General features: G+C 29.3%; 2 protein-coding genes across 2 annotated transcripts; both read right to left on the reverse strand.

The window, feature by feature from the left end:
* Nucleotides 1-7,361: 7,361 nt before the first annotated feature.
* LOC114174651 (F-box protein At4g22280-like) lies at nt 7,362-9,004 on the reverse strand. The gene is made up of 3 exons (XM_028059479.2): nt 8,063-9,004; nt 7,817-7,975; nt 7,362-7,733 (listed from the first exon to the last, which is right to left on the reverse strand). Exons 1-3 carry the CDS (start codon nt 9,002-9,004, stop codon nt 7,449-7,451), a joined length of 1,386 nt encoding a protein of 461 aa, XP_027915280.2. The 3' UTR covers nt 7,362-7,448.
* A 5,565-nt stretch (nt 9,005-14,569) lies between these two features.
* Nucleotides 14,570-16,594, reverse strand: LOC114174358 (tryptophan synthase beta chain 1-like). Its single transcript, XM_028059196.2, has 4 exons — nt 15,856-16,594; nt 15,340-15,773; nt 15,139-15,233; nt 14,570-15,053 (listed from the first exon to the last, which is right to left on the reverse strand). Exons 1-4 carry the CDS (start codon nt 16,546-16,548, stop codon nt 14,839-14,841), a joined length of 1,437 nt encoding a protein of 478 aa, XP_027914997.2. The 5' UTR covers nt 16,549-16,594; the 3' UTR covers nt 14,570-14,838.
* Between the last annotated feature and the right edge of the window lie 337 nt (nt 16,595-16,931).

Here is a 16,931-nt window from a genome sequence, read left to right on the forward strand (position 1 = left end):
CCTTTAAATATAGGGACTTACTTGCAAAGTTTTAAAATTTATTAAGGACTTACATGCAAATATTTTAAATTTATCAGGGACCTATCTACAAATATTTTAAGTTTATCAAGGACTTACATGCAAAGCTTTTAAATTGATAAAGGGACTTACCTGCAAACTTTTAAATTTATCTGGGACTTATCTGTAAATATTTTAAATCTATCAGGGACTTACCTGCAAAACTTTTAAATCTATCAAGGACTTACCTACAAAGTTTTAAATTTATAAGGGACTTACCTACAAAATTTAAAATATATCAAGGACATATTTGCAAATTTTAAAACTTACCAGGGACCTACATGCAAATATTTTAAATTCATCAAGGACTTACTTGCAAATATTTTAAATTTACCTGGGACTTACCTGCAAAGTTTTAAAATTTATTAGGGACCTACCTGCAAATATTAAAATTTATTAAGGGACTTACCTACAAATATTTTAAATTTACCAGGGACTTACCTGCAAAGTTTTAAAATTTATTAAGGACATACATGCAAATATTTAAAATTTATCAGGGATCTACTGCAAATATTTTAAGTTTATCAAGGACTTACATGCAAAGCTTTTAAATTGATAAAGGGACTTACCTGCAAACTTTTAAATTTATCAGGGACTTATCTGTAAATATTTTAAATCTATCAGGGACTTACTTGCAAAACCTTTAAATTTATCAAGGACTTACCTACAAAGTTTTAAATTTATAAGGGACTTACCTGCATTGTTTTAAAATATATCAGGGACAAATTTGCAAAATTTTAAAATTTACCAGGGACCTACATGCAAATATTTTAAATTTATCAAGGACTTACTTGCAAATATTTTAAATTTACCAGGGACTTACCTTCAAAGTTTTAAAATTTATTAGGGACCTACCTGCAAATACTTTAAATTTACCAGGGACTTACCTGCAAAGTTTTAAAATTTATTAAGGACCTACATGCAAATATTTAAAATTTATCAGGGATCTATTTTAAGTTTATCGGGGACTTACATGCAAAGCTTTTAAATTGATAAAGGCACTTACCTGCATACTTTTAAATTTATCAGGGACTTATATGAAAATATTCTAAATCTATCTAGGACTGATATGCAAAACTTTTAAATTTATCAAGGACTTACCTACAAAGTTTTAAATTTATAAGGGACTTACCTGCAAAGTTTTAAAATATATCATGCACATATTTGAAAAATTTTAAAATTTACCAGGGACCTACATGCAAAAATTTTAAATTTATCAAGGACTTACTTGCAAATATTTTAAATTTACCATAAACTTACCTGCAAAGTTTTAAAATTTATTAGGGACCTACCTGCAAATATTTAAAATTTATTAAGGGACTTACATGCAAATATTTTAAATTTACCAGGGACTTACTTGCAAAGTTTTAAAATTTATTAAAGACCTACATGCAAATATTTAAAATTTATCAGGGATCTATGTGCAAATATTTTATGTTTATCAAGGACTTACATGCAAATCTTTTAAATTCATAGAGGGACTTATCTGCAAACTTTAAAATTTATTAGGGACCTCCCTGCAAATATTGTAAATTTATCAGGGACTTACCTGCAAAACTTTTAAATTTATCAAGGATCTACTTTCAAAGTTTCAAATTTATTAGGGACTTACCTGCAAAGTTTTAAAATTTATTAGGGACCTATCTACAAATATTTTAAATTTATCAGGGAGTTACCTACAAAACATTTAAATTTAACAGGGACTTGCCTGCAAACTTTTAAATTTATCACGGACCTACCTACAAATATTTTAAATTTATCAGGGACTTACTTGTTGAGGTTTTAAGTTTATCAAAGACACACCTGCAAATTTTTAAATTTTATCACGGAACTACCTGCAAATATTTTAAATTTATCAGGGACTTACCTACAAAATTTTAAAATTTATCATGAACCTACATTCAAATATTTTAAATTTATCATAGACTTAGATGCAAAGCTTTTAAATTTATCAGGGACCTAACTACAAAATTTTAATTTGTTAGGGATCTACTTGCAAAGCTTTTAAATTTATCAGGGACCTAACTACAAAAGTTTAATTTGTTAGGAAATTACCTACAAGGTTGTTAAATTTATCATGTATTCACATGCAAACTTTTAAATTTATCAGGAATTTATATGCAGAGTTTTAAATTTATCAAGGACCTTTATGCAAATATTTTAAATTTATTAGGGACTTACTTGCAGAACTTTTAAATTTATCAGAAACTTATCTGCAAAGTTTTAAATTTATCAAAGACCTTTATGCAAATATTTTAAATTTATTAGGGACTTACTTGCAGAACTTTTAAATTTATCAGGGACCTACCTGCAAATAATTTAAATTTATTAGGGACTTACTTGCTGAGCTTTTAAGTTTATCAGGGACATACCAACCTGCAAAGTTTTAAATTTTATCACGGAACTACCTGCAAATATTTTAAATTTATCAGGGACTTACCTATAAAATTTTAAAATTTATCATGGACTTACATTCAAATATTTTAAATTTATCATGGACTTAGATGCAAAGCTTTTAAATTTATCAGGGACCTAACTACAAAATTTTAATTTGTCAGGGATCTACTTGCAAAGTTTTTAAATTTAACAAGAACCTACCTGCAAATACTTTAACTTTAGCAGGAAATTACCTACAAAGTTGTTAAATTTATCATGTATTCACCTGCGAACTTTTAAATTTATCAGGAATTTATCTGTGGAGTTTTAAATTTATCAAGGACCTTTATGCAAATATTTTAAATTTATTAGGGACTTACTAGCAAAACTTTTAAATTTATCAGGAACTTATCTGCAGAGTTTTAAATTTATCAAGGACCTTTATGCAAATATTTTAAATTTATTAGGGACTTACTTCCAGAACTTTTAAATTTATCAGGGACCTACTTGCAAAGTTTTAAATTTATCAGGAACTTACTTGCAAAGTTTTAAAATTTATCAAGGACCTATCTGCAAATATTTTAAATTTATCAAGAACTTACTTGTAAAGTTTTTAAATTTACCAGGGACCTACATGCAAAGTTTTAAATTTATCATGGAACTACCTGCAAATATTTTAAATTTAAAAGGGACTTACGAACAAAGCTTTTAAATTTATCAGGGACTTATCTGCAAAGTTTTAATTTTATTAAGGACCTCCATGCAAATCTTTTAAATTTATCAGGGACTTACTTGCAAAACTTTTAAATTTATCACGGACCTATGCAAAGTTTTATATTTATAAGGGATATACTTGCAATGTCTTTAAATTTAGCAGAGACCTATTTACATAAATTTTAAATTTATCAGGGACTTACCTGTAAAGTTTTAGAATTTATCAGGGAACTACGTACAAAGTTTTAATTTTATAATGGATCTACTTGCAAAGATTTTAAATTTAGTAGGGACCTACTTGCAAATATTTTAAATTTAGCAGGGACTTGTTTACAAAGTTTTAAAATTTATCAAGGATGTACCTGCAAATATTTTAAATTTATAAGGACTTACCTGCAAAACTTTAAAATTTATCATGGATCTACATGTAAATATTTTAAATTTATCAGGGACTTATCTGCAAATATTTTAAATTTATCAAGGACTTACCTACAAAGTTTTAAAATGTATCAAGGACCTACATGCAAATATTTTAAATTTATCAGGAACTTACCTGCAAATATTTTAAATTTATTAAGGACTTATTTGAAAAATTTTAAAATTTATCAGGGACCTACATACAAATATTTTAAATTTATCAGGGACTTACATGCAAACAAATATTTTAAATTTACCAAGACTTACCTGCAAAGTGTTAAAATTTATGAGGGATCTACCTGTAAAGATTTTAAATTTAGTTGAGACTTACCTGTATCGTGTTAAATTTATCAAGGACCTACCTTCAAATATTTTAAATTTATCTGGGATTTACTTGCAAGTTTTTAAATTTATCAAAGACCTACCTTAAGATATTTTAAATTTTATTTGGGACTTAAAGTTTTAAATTTATAAGGAATCTATTTGCAAAGTTTTAAAATTAAGCATGGAGCTATTTGCAAATATTTTAAATTTATCAGAGACTTACCTATAAAGTTTTAATATTTATCAAGGACCTACATACAAATATTTTAATTTTATCAGGTATTTACCTACAAATATTTTAAATTTATTAAGGACTTATCTACAAAATTTTAAAATTTACCAGTGACCTATATGCAAATATTTTAAATTTATTAGGGACTTACCTGCAAATATTTTAAATTTACCAGTGATTTGCCTGTAAAGTTTTAAAATTTATTAAGGATCTACCTGCAAATATTTTAAATTTATCAGAGAATTACTTGCAAAGCCTTTAAATTTATTAGGGACTCACCTGCAAAGTTTTAAATTTATAAGGGACCTACTTGCAATGTTTTTAAATTTAAGAGTGACCTACCTGCAAATATTTTAAATTTATCATAGACTTACCTGTAAAGTTTTAAAATTTATTAGGGACCTCCCTGCAAATATTGTAAATTTATCTCAGACATACCTGTAAAGTTTTAAATTTATAAAGGATCTACTCGCAATGTTTTTAAATTTACCAGGAACTACTTGCAAATATTTTAAATTTATCATGGACTTACCTGGAAAATTTTAAAATTTATTAGGGACATACGTGCATATATTTTAAATTATCAGGGACTTACCTGCAAAATTTTAAAATTTATCAAGGACATACATGCATATATTTTAAATTATCAGGGACTTACCTCAAAATTTTAAAATTTATCAGGGAGTTCCATGCAAATATTTTAAATTTATGAGGGACTTACCTGCAAAGCTTTTAAATTTATCAAGGACTCTCCTACAAAGTTTTAAATTTATAAGGGACATACTTGCAATGTTTTTAAATTTAGTAGGGATCTGCCTACAAATATTTTAAATTTATCAAGGACGTACTTGTAAAACTTTTAAATTTATCAGGGACCTATCTTCAAAGTTTTTAAATTTAAAAAGGACCTACTTGCAAATATTTTAAATTTATCAGGGACTTACCTGCGAAGCTTTAAAATTTATCATGGACCTACCTGCAAAATTTAAAATTTATCATGGACTTACCTGCAAAGGTCTAAATTTAGGCTTAAATATACATTTTGTCCCTATTTTAATTGTTTTTATTCAATTTAGTCATCATTTTCGTTTTGTGTTCAATTAGGTCGGACCTAAATGCAAAATTTTAATTTGTAAGGATCTATTTGCAATGATTTATCAATGATTTACCTGTAAAATTTTAAAATTTATCAAGGACCTACATGCAAATATTTTAAATTTATCAGGGTCTTACCTGCAAAGCTTTTAAATTTATACGGGACCTACCTGCCAATTTTTAAATTTATCAGAGACATACATGTAAAGTTTTTAAATTTATCAAAGACTTACTTGCAAAGTTTTTAAATTTATCATGGTCCTACCTGACAAGTTTTTAACTTTTACATGGACCTACCGACAAAGTTTCCAAATTTATCAAAGGACCTAACTGCAAGTTTTTAAATTTATCAGTGACCTATATATAAAGTTTAGTTTTTAAATTTATGATAGACTTACCTGTAAAGTTTTATTAGAAATTTACCGAAATGTTTTTAAATTTATTAGAGACTTATATGCAAAGTTTTTAAATTTATCAAATGGACTTAACTGTAAAATTTTAAAATTTATCATAGACTTATATACAAAGTTTTTAAATTCATCATAAACCTATGCGCAAAGTTTTTAAATTTATCGAGATTTATCTGCAAAATTTTTTAATTTAGGAAAGACCTATACACAGTTTTTAACGGAAAAAATTTAAAATTTATCAAAAATTTATATACAAAATTTTTAAATTTATTAGAAACTTATGTACAAAATTTTTAGATTTATTAGGATCTATATGCAAAATTTTTAATTTAGAAAAGAACTATATACAAAATTTTTAAATTTATAAGAATTCTAATTAAAATATTATTAAATTTATCAAGATTCTAATTTTAAAACTTTTAAATTTATCAAATGATCTGACAATAAAATTTTGTAAATTTATCATATATTTACCTGTAAAGTTTCACAGTGTAATAATAAACAACTAATGGATATAAAATACTCCACGACATAAATAATTGGCATAATAACTGAAATTTTGAAAAAGCAACTCATAGTGAGGCAAAACTTCCGTGACACCATTTACGAAGAGATTTACAAAGTTTTAACCATCTAACTCATTTCTTTTTTTTATAGTCAGAGTTGAGTTAAGTTAAGGGCCACATATGATCCGCCCCACATCCCACTCATAATAAAACCTACCACCGTTTAATCATCCTAAACTTTAATACGAAGGTGATAAATATTTATTTCATAACTCAATAAATAAATATTTTAATAATATTCTTTTTATGTTTTATTTTAAAATATTAATACATATGATTATAATGGTTTTCAAATAAATGTTTTTTTTTTCAGGATGTGTTTGGATTGGATGATGAATTTGAAGAGTAGAAATGAGTGAATTTGAACAAAAAGAGATGAAAGAAAAATTTGTGAAAGTTTGTAAATAAAATGATTAGTTTAATAGATTAAAAAAATATTTTAATTGATAAAATTATAAGATTATGATTTGATCTCGAATAATATTTCATTAAAATATTTTTTTAAATACTGTAAAAAAATTGAAAATATAAATTTTAGATAAAATCAACTTTAAATTAAAATAAAATTTATTATACAACTTTACTTTAGAATAACTTTATTAAAATAACTTTTAGATGATTTATTGTGTTACAAAAAATAAATATTTTATTAATTAATAAATAATATATATTTTTAAATTAATTATAAATATATTAACTCTTTTTCACATCTCTTCGCATTTCAACGAGAAAAGTTTTAAGTCGTGTTCGAGTCTCAATTCATTCATTTCTTCTTCGCTCTCAAGTCTTTCCATATTGTCAAACAAATGCACCCTTAGAGAATGTCGAACTATCACTCTTATTTTAATATACAATCTTTTCAAATATTCTTTCTCTCGGATTATTTACAGAATTACATTTGCGGATCGTTATCATATTTGTAGTCCATAATGTTAGTTATTTTTTTTCTTCCTTTACTATATCACATGAATGTAATACATTAAATAAGAGTGCAATTATTTTAAATAAGATTATACAATAAAAGAACTATTTATTATTATTTTTAATCTATACTCCTCAAATTAACCTGGAGTTTTAAGACATTCAAAAATAATAATATTGGTTTCTTCTTCCTAGAGATAAAACAAAACATGTATAATAACATAAGGAAGAACCCAAAGGCACAGTGCAACTAAGCTTTGAAAAGATGAAATAGAAAACAAAACACCCACAAATCTTCAAAGGAACGCGCTTCAAACACACGATTCTCCATTCTCTCTATTCAAAATATAACTCGCAATCGACTGAAGCTCTGGGAAACCGCACAATCTTCATGTACAACCTGTGTAACCTGTCTGATCCCTCGTCACTGTCGAAACCATAAGGGTTGCTGAAAATCCAGATTGCTTCCAACACTGGCGTTGATTTCAACAAAACTTTTATGGCAAACAATTCATCCTTATTCCCAGTAAACCCGTATAACCTTAACGTCTTCAGGTTTGTTTCTAAGCACGCTGGCAATGGATAAACCTTCTTTAAACCATTTGTATGCAGAAAGACGCCCTGGATATACAAATAAAATATCATGAATCAATGAAACTCATAATGTTTGCAAATAAAGAATCGATTTCTGGGTTTGAAGTTACCATGGCGAAGTAAAGAGCTTCAAGACGAGGTGAGCACCGCAATATGGTGAGCAGGGCATCACATGCCATATTCATTGGATCTGTTGACTCAACATGAAGCTCAACCAAATTGTTGAACAAAGGAAGTTCCGGAATGTAAAATGATCCCTGACATAGAGCCTAACATGCACAAACAAAAGAAAATTTCAGAAGAGTCTTCTGAATATACATATATCAATATAACAAGCTTGTTATGTGAGACCAAACCTCAGTAGCAAAGTCTGAAATTGATAGCCTTTCCACATTTGAGAGTGCCTTAAGAATTCTGAGCACGAAAAGACCGGCGTCCGTGCCGTCGCTGGGCGGTGGGTGAACCTCAACAGCTCCATTGGTGATCGATGATGTGTTACAATCCAACACATAGTCATTTAGGAGGTCCCCATCGTACGAGAATGTTTTCAGGTTACTCGAAGTGATTACTATTCGGCAGCTTGTTGGATCATTGTCATCGATTAAATCGTTTTCGTCATCTTCCCACTCCCTGATGGTCAATATCTGAAGCGATGGACAAGCAATCTGAACAGTTTCAATGTTGGTCCATTTGCAATCAATTAAGGTCAACTGCGTCAGGGAGGGACAACCATTGAAAAGTCGCTGCGTTGATAAAGAATCAGGGAACATAACCTCTCTCAAACTCATAGTGGTGAGACTCGGAAAAGAAATGAAGGGAGGGAGCATGAAAAGATGCGGCATGCTGAGATGAAAATGTGTCAAGTCTTTGGAGCTAAAGAGGTAATCAGGGAAGACCAATGGTTCTTCATCAAGGTTTCCGAATTCGAGGCTTAGTTCTTGAATCGTGGGGTTGATGAAACCGCTTAGCCAGCCATTAACGATAGGAGTGTCCTCGCAAACGTCGCATGCGAGAGAGAATATTTTAATACACGAGGTGTTCAAAACCGCGAGTAGTTTCTCCACAAAGTCAATGAACTCTTTCTTCTCCCTGTGTCCTTTTTCTGCCAACCTAACCTTTGAGATATGCTTCCATTGATTCCTCCATTTTTTGGATATGACATCGGTTTGAATTGCTTCTTTGATGGGTAGGTTGGAGATAACCTCTTGAAGGATCTCGTTTGGTAGATCACGTAATTTGGTACCACTGTTTGTCTCTCCCTCGTGTTGCTTCCCGTTCTTGTTACAATTTGCATCCATCCCTGTAACCATAGGCATTAGCAAAATTCAAATGAAAGCAATACCCAACAGAGATTATCTTTAAGGTTTTGGTTAGAAATGATGTCTTAAATTCAGATTTTATTGGTCTTGTATTTTTTTAATAAATTCTCTACAAAATCCATTAATGGTCATCATCAGAGTCAATACAGTATCACCCTATATCTAAAGTGTTACCGAAGGATTTAAGTGTGCCCATAAAACTGTTGTAATCCCAGATCCACCAAGATCATGCAAAATCACAGTCCACGACCATGTTAAGTCTGACTTAAAATTCATTCTTTTTTTAATATGCGATGAGATTCTATCTTAACAAAGAATTTCATTAACACAAACTTCCGAGAAACGCACAAAAGTGGCGATTTCATTATCAGAATCACAGACACAGTGTAAAGGGTTCAAGAATTATCTGTAAGCGAAAGCAGAAAATTGAGAAACAAAAGTTGAAGTGATAACCTGAAGAGGGAAGGAAAGAACAAGTAACAGCCTTCACTGGAAAGTGGCGATGGTAACAAGTAGACGACACTTTCACTTCTCAGCGCCACCGGCGAGGAAGTGAGTGATACTTGCGATACAATATGTGATCAAACATGTTATAGATGCCACTATTTATAACTATTGATTGAATTTTCAATTGATATATTTTTTTAATTTTTTTAATACAGGGAAACTTTCAAAACCAACTGATCAATAATTAATTAATGATATAAATTTAATAACAATAATTAAATGCATATATATATATATATATATATATATATATATATTGATTCCAAAAAAGTTATATAAATTGTTTCTCGTTTTCTCAGCTTTTTGTCAAGACAGACCCATTTAGTGAAAAGATTAGATAGTTGTCAAACAAAAACTTGAAGCTTTGACAGTTATAACTAAGATTGTCTTAAAAAAATTGAGATAGAAAAGATTATTTAATATTTGAATTTCGGAAACTGTTTAGGATAATTAAATTATTAATGAAAATATGATTAAAATATATTTATTGCACTCTAAATTTTACAATATTTTGAAGAAAAAAAACAATTAATGAAGTGCGTGCAGCAGTTATTTTGTAAATATATGTGTAACTTTTTCAAATTATTATTGCCAATATTAATGTCCTTTGATAATAAGAAAAAACGTCAATGTATGTTTATCACACCAATAATATATTTATAGTATATAGAATATAATATAATGTAGAAACGTTTCCGATGATTGGTGGCATTTGCAAGACCCATCGGCGGTATATTTATTTATAATTGAACATATTAAATAATCAAGTTGAGAAATTCTTTAATATTAAATTAAATATTTGAGAAAAGTTTTCAGGTTAGAATGCATTGATTGCATTCTATATTTTAATATTTTTTGGGAAAAAAACAATGAACCATTAATAGTCTTCTGAAATATAAGGTTACGTTTAATGTACATTTTGTTAGTTTCTAGTTTTTTTTATTGTGCTGTTTGTTTTATTAGTAGTATTTCAGGCAAATAATTTGTTAGTAATATGTAATAGTTTTTGAAACATTATTTTTTTAAAAATAGAAGTTTAATTTAAAAAATACAGTAATAAATTTCATTCTTATTAATAGATGGCACTATTTGTAAGTATTGATGGAATGTACTTACATGATATATTACCGGGAGATAAATTAATGTCGTAAAAATTGAATAACAAGAACTAAATGAACAACAACACGATTTGATACTAAAAGTTCTTGATATAATTGGTGTGACATCCGCATTTCTTGATTTCCTCTTTCTGTCCACTTACACCTTAAATAGATAATTTCATGATATATAAGACATTTAAATATATTTCATTTAATTTAAATTCATTTTTTTAAAATATTTTGTTTAGATGAGGTGATTTAAATTAATTTTGTAAATAAAGTAACTCAATTGTTATTAAATTAAAAATATATATTTAAATATTAAATAATTGTTAAAAAGAACCATGTTAATACTAATAATTTTGTATAACTCATCCTGATTAAAGTAAATATTTTGTTAAAGTTTTTTAATATTTTTTTATTTTAAGTTATGAAATGTTTAGATCGAAGATGAGACCCAGTTGGGTAGAGCTCATATAAGACTAAGTTGAGTCAATCTAACTCAAAGTCTAGTCAGGTCGACACAAGTATAGGTTGAGTTGAGTCGTTCTTGAACCATATGTCAAATATATGCTTAGGCTTAGTCAAGTTGAGTTGGCTCAAATCCAGGTTGAACTAAGTTGGACAATGTCTAAGTCAAACCAAGTTGGGTTGGGTCCAAGTTGAGTCGAGTTAGGTAACTCACATTTAGTCGATTAAGTCCACATTCATTCAAGTCGAGACAAACCCACATCAAGTCGAGTTAGGCTAGGCCCAAGTTGGTCCTAGTCCAATGTAGACCAACCAAGCGAAGTTTGTTTGGGTCTGGGTCGACTAAGTTGGTCCAAACAACCTAAATGAGCTCATGCTCATGTCATATCATATAGGCTTGGACCCTAGTCAAGCCAAGTTGGGTGTGTCCACATTCATCCAATTTGGGCTCAACCACGTTCAACCAACTCGACTAGGCCCATGTGAGTTCTGATTTGATCAAGATCAAATTGGGCTAACTTGATCAATACAAAATCCAATAAAGTTTAACCAAATCAAGTTAAGTTCGTTTTGAGTTGTAACATTCAATCGTGACCTTATCAAATTAAGTTAGGTCAATTCCATATCAGGTTGAGTTATGACATTAGGTTACGATCTTATCCAAACATACTATAAACATATTACTTTATCTCAAAAGTATTAACTAAATAAAAAATTATATAAAATTAATAAATATAGAAAACAATTATTATTAAGTGGGGGAAATGTTTAACGAGGTAGCTTAATTATTAATAACAAATATGCTTTAAATTATTTATTACTCTGAAGTATTCAATGTTTTGAAAAAATAATTAATGAATGTATACAACCGCTATTTTGTAAGCATTTACATTTTTCTCATTATCCTCAAAATAATGTTTCTTTATATTAAAAGAATACTTATGTAAATTTATTGCAACACAAATATTTAATTATACATTATATGTATAGAACAGTTAAATTTGACAATCTAATTGTATTTCTGGCATCCATTCTGGTTATATTTATTGCACTTGAATAAATTACATTTTGAAGTTTGAAAATTGTTAACATATATTAAATATTTGATAAATATGTTAAAATAAAACTGTAGTTATTGCATTCCACATTTAAATATTTTATTTTGGAAAAAAGTAACTAAGTATTAAATAAACTTTTAATATAAAACACTTTTTCTCAAAAAATAAATAAATTGTTGTCACTTTTTTTTTAAGACTTTTTATGGTTGTTGAATGCTACATTAATTATTATTTTTTTTAAATACCCATAAATAGTTAACATGTTGTCAATAAAATAATACTATATATTTGAAATAAATAACAAAAATAAATCATCTAATAACCTGAATTGAGAATATAACTTTTTATTGATGTCAAAGTTTTATTTAACTACTTTTGTTTTATTTAAAATAAAAAAATTCTTAATAAGAATATAAATCTTGAGATATTGTCTGTTTTAAAAATTTTAAACTTAGTTTGACATTGACTCCTAAGCGATGTAAAATTTATTAGAGCTCCATCACAATTTTATTCTTAAAATAATTCTTAAAATACGCTTAAAAGGATGAAGGGAGGAAAAATATTTAAATTGCGTTTTACATTGATTCCTAAACGATGTGGGACTTATTGAATATACCAAAACAGATTCAACTATTTTTTAGAAGAGTATGAATTAGTTTAAATAATGTTATAAATTGAATAAGCAAACAAACAAAAATATATATCAAGGATAGGTAGATATACATGAATTTTCTTATAAAAGAGATAATCATTATAAAAGTAATTATTTTTAATGAAATTAAATATGACATTTTCGAGGATTGTAACTACCACTAATATTATTATTTAGGATTGCAATGTTCCAGAAAGAACCGACGTGACTAATAGACTACCAAAAATTTTTAACAACCCCTGCCTGAAAAGATGTAACTTGTTTGAAGATTTCAAACTCTCATTACTTAGGATTTTTTGAAACCCCGTTACTATTCAGGTTTTTGAAAGTTACAATGGTTGAACGATATACATTTCATAAAGGAGTCTTTCTTCTAAATTACAAAAGGAGTACATGGTTCTATTTTATACAAGAATTTGTAGTTTGTTGATCTAGGTTAGATTGATTTTAATAGTACTATATGCCAAATAAGTTGTTTAATCAGCTTATATTCATTTTATTTCAAATTAGAAGATGCAATATACATACTTGTGTATCTCTCTTCTTCTTATTATACGTAATTAATTTAATTAAAGAATCACATAAAAGAATAAAACTGTAAAATAATTATTTTAATTTTAAAATAATTAAATTTAATTAAACAGTTATCTAAAGAGTTAAAATGGTAAATTTTAAGTTAAAAAATAATTTTTTAAAAGATAAAACTAAAAAATATTCTGTAAAAAAAAATCACCTCTATTGGTGAGATAGATTATGTCTCCTGAAACAATAATCTATAGTTTTCTCTTTTATATTTCTTTTATATTTTCTTAAATTCTTTTATAAAATTCAGTTTCATCCCATTTCACAAAATAAGACTTTGTATATTTTCATTTTTTTTTCTTCCACAACAAGGTGGGGATTTTTATTTTTTTATAACATTAAAGATATTATTTTATACTTATTGTAAGATAATAATATAGGTTTTGGATATTTTATATTAAACTAACAATTTTAACTATAATTGTTCAGAAGGTACTTCTTCCAACATATTTATACTTCCATATCTCTCTATATACTATGAATTAATATTTCCATTTTTATATTACTTTAGAATTAGTTAATTGATGTAATGAAATTATAATTTATGGCCAGAAGTAAGTTATTAAATTTATTTTAAATTCAATTGATATATATATATATATATATATATATATATATATATATATATATATATAATAAATTAATAATGGAAAGAAAACAAATGTAAATTAATAAGTTCTAAGGATAAAAATTGCAAGGGCATAAAATTTTATTGAAAACAACATACTATATGTTCTTCCAAATGATTTTTTATCTATAAAATTAGATTTTATATAATACAAGACAAGCATAAGTATTTCTGACATTTTACCATTTGAACTACTTTAAATAAATAGTTTTATTAAATACTTATGACTTAATATGTCATTTTAACAATTGTTAGTACCTGTTATGAGTTTTTTATGTTTTAAATTAGTTTTACTCACTTCAATTAACGTGTTTTAGATATTCTTAATCATAAACTATGTAAATCTTAAACATGTTAAAAGAAATACAAGTGTTCGGACCTCAAGTTTATTGAAATTATATGTCGATCATCATATTTGTAATATTATTTTTATGATTTTGTCATTAAAAGTATTTAAAAAGTTTGAAGGTGAAAGGTATATTTTAGTGTCTTTAGCCTAATTTAAAAGATGTAAGACTATAGGAAACAAACTTTAATTAAGGTTTAATTAAATATGACATCAATATGGATTGTATGACTAGGAGAACGAGATCGGGTCCTCGAATACAATAATTATTTTCCTCCTCATTTATTTGCTTCGGAAGATATGGATTTATGACTTTCTGAATTGATTTACGATAAATCTCAGCAAAGATCTGATCTCTTTAGATACTAGCTAGAAATATGAATGGTCTGAAAATAATTGTTTACGCCCACTTCCTATAGGCTATACCAATGTATGCATGCATGTATGTTTCTGGCACTGAGCTTAATAGTTAGGTAGTTGAGGTCTTCACTACTCTCTTTCTCAGTTTCTCCAAGAATCGACGACCGAAAACAATAGACGCGTCCTTATCTCCACTCCCACTACAGTTCACAACCACTTTACTACCATCGCAAAGTGTGGGAGCCAATTTTTCTAAGATACCCAATGCATGTGCTGCCTCCAGGGATGGAAATATGCCCTCTAATCTGCATACTTTTTCGTAAGCTGCATAATATGTCAGTAGATCAGTAATTCGTATAATGTTTTTCATAACTCAAGTGGTAACAAATGTTTTTGGCGAAAGTAGTACCATCAAGAGCTTCTTCGTCAGTTGCAGCACAAAATTCAGCTCTCCCACTTTCTTTAAGAAAGCTTAACTCTGGACCAACTCCTGGATATTCCATTCTGCAAGTTCGTATCAAATATGTGCGTTAGTAAGCTTTTAAGGTTAATGTTTGTGACGTGGGAAAGATATTAAACACTAAATAACCCTAATATTTGAATTACTGACCCAGCGGCAATGGAATGTGGATGGATAATTTGGCCATGTTGGTCCTGTAGTAAATAGCTGATGGCCCCATGGTAGACACCCACTTCTCCTTTGCTCAACGTTGAAGAATGTTTGCCACTCTCAAGTCCCAAACCCCCACCTTCGACTCCAATCAACCTTACATCTTCATCATCAACAAACTCATGAAACAGACCCAAAGCGTTTGACCCTGTCCCCACGCAAGCCACCAGAACATCTGGCTTCCCTCCCCACTTTTCCAATGCCTGCGTCCTCGTTTCTTTCCCTATCACCGACTGAAACTCCCGAACCATGCTCGGGCATGGGTGTGGTCCCACCGCCGAACCCGTCAAGTGGTATTTATTTTCCAAATCCCCAACCCAACACCGAAACGCATCCGATGCTGCATCTCTGAACCCTCCATCAACTGCTTCAACCTATGCATCCACAAACCATCCATTACTAATTGCTTCTTTTCAACGCACATGTTTGATAAAGAACGGAGAAAATGGTTTATACCTCAGCTCCTAGCAGATTCATCAACCGCACGTTTGAATACTGTCTTTCGATGTCTTTGGCGGCCATGAAAACAGTGCACTCCAAAGCGAGTTTTGCGCATGCTGCTGCTGTCGCAAGGCCATGGTGTCCAGAGCCAGTGGCGGTGACCACGCTTTTGCATCCCATGCGTTTAGCAATCATGGCTTGCGCAAGAGCGTTGTTCATCTTGTGAGAGCCACCGTGGTTGAGATCCTCCCTCTTTAAGTATATATCAGGTCCTGTCCCGTTGTTTCTGCTCTTATAATACTCCGACAATCGCTGGGCGTGATACAGAGGCGTCTCTCTCCCAGCATAGTCTCTTAACGCCTCCGCTAGCTCTGCCTGAAAAGTGTGGTCGCCCAGGGCGTTTTCGAACTCAACTTCAAGCTGGCTGAAATAGGCTACAAGATGTTCATGTACAAATTTTCCTCCAAACCTACCGAACTTTCCGGAAGCAGAGATTGGAAGTTCCTCCCCCTGGAAAGTTTCGAAAGCGTTGTTGTCTATTAATGAGGGTGTTGGAGGGGGAACGTAGGTATCGCTTAGCGGAGGGAACTCAGTTTGGTGAGTGATCTCTGCTCGAGCCACCACGGAGGCAGCGCGCTCTTTCTTATCTATGAACTTGGTAGTTCTGGAATGGTAGCTGATGAGTGCCCCTTGCAGTTTGCATGCCATAATAATCTTATGGTGTTTCTACGTGAGTGATGAATGAGAGAGAGAGAGCTGTGTTTACTTACAACAATGTCTCCTTATTTATAGCAGAAATTATCGGACCCTGATACCTGAGTGTTTCTCGGACCCTGATACCTGACAACCACCGATTTTTCTACGCTCAGGTAACTAACTACTCTTACTACAATCATTTTAATAATTTTTTATAACATTTAATTACAAAATATACGTTTACTATATTTTTTATTTATTGAAATAGTCAAATCAAGAATTGTATCCATCTCTACACCTCTCAGGGTGTTAAAATTTAGTTTTTTTTTTTATATATTTAAAACGTGTTTCCAGACTATCATTTTTTTTTTCGCATTATTCCCTTCAGTGACACA

This window comes from Vigna unguiculata, chromosome 2 (assembly GCF_037176805.1).
Source record: "Vigna unguiculata cultivar grain cowpea cultivar isolate G323 ecotype 2 chromosome 2, ASM3717680v1, whole genome shotgun sequence".
NCBI lineage: Eukaryota > Viridiplantae > Streptophyta > Magnoliopsida > Fabales > Fabaceae > Vigna > Vigna unguiculata.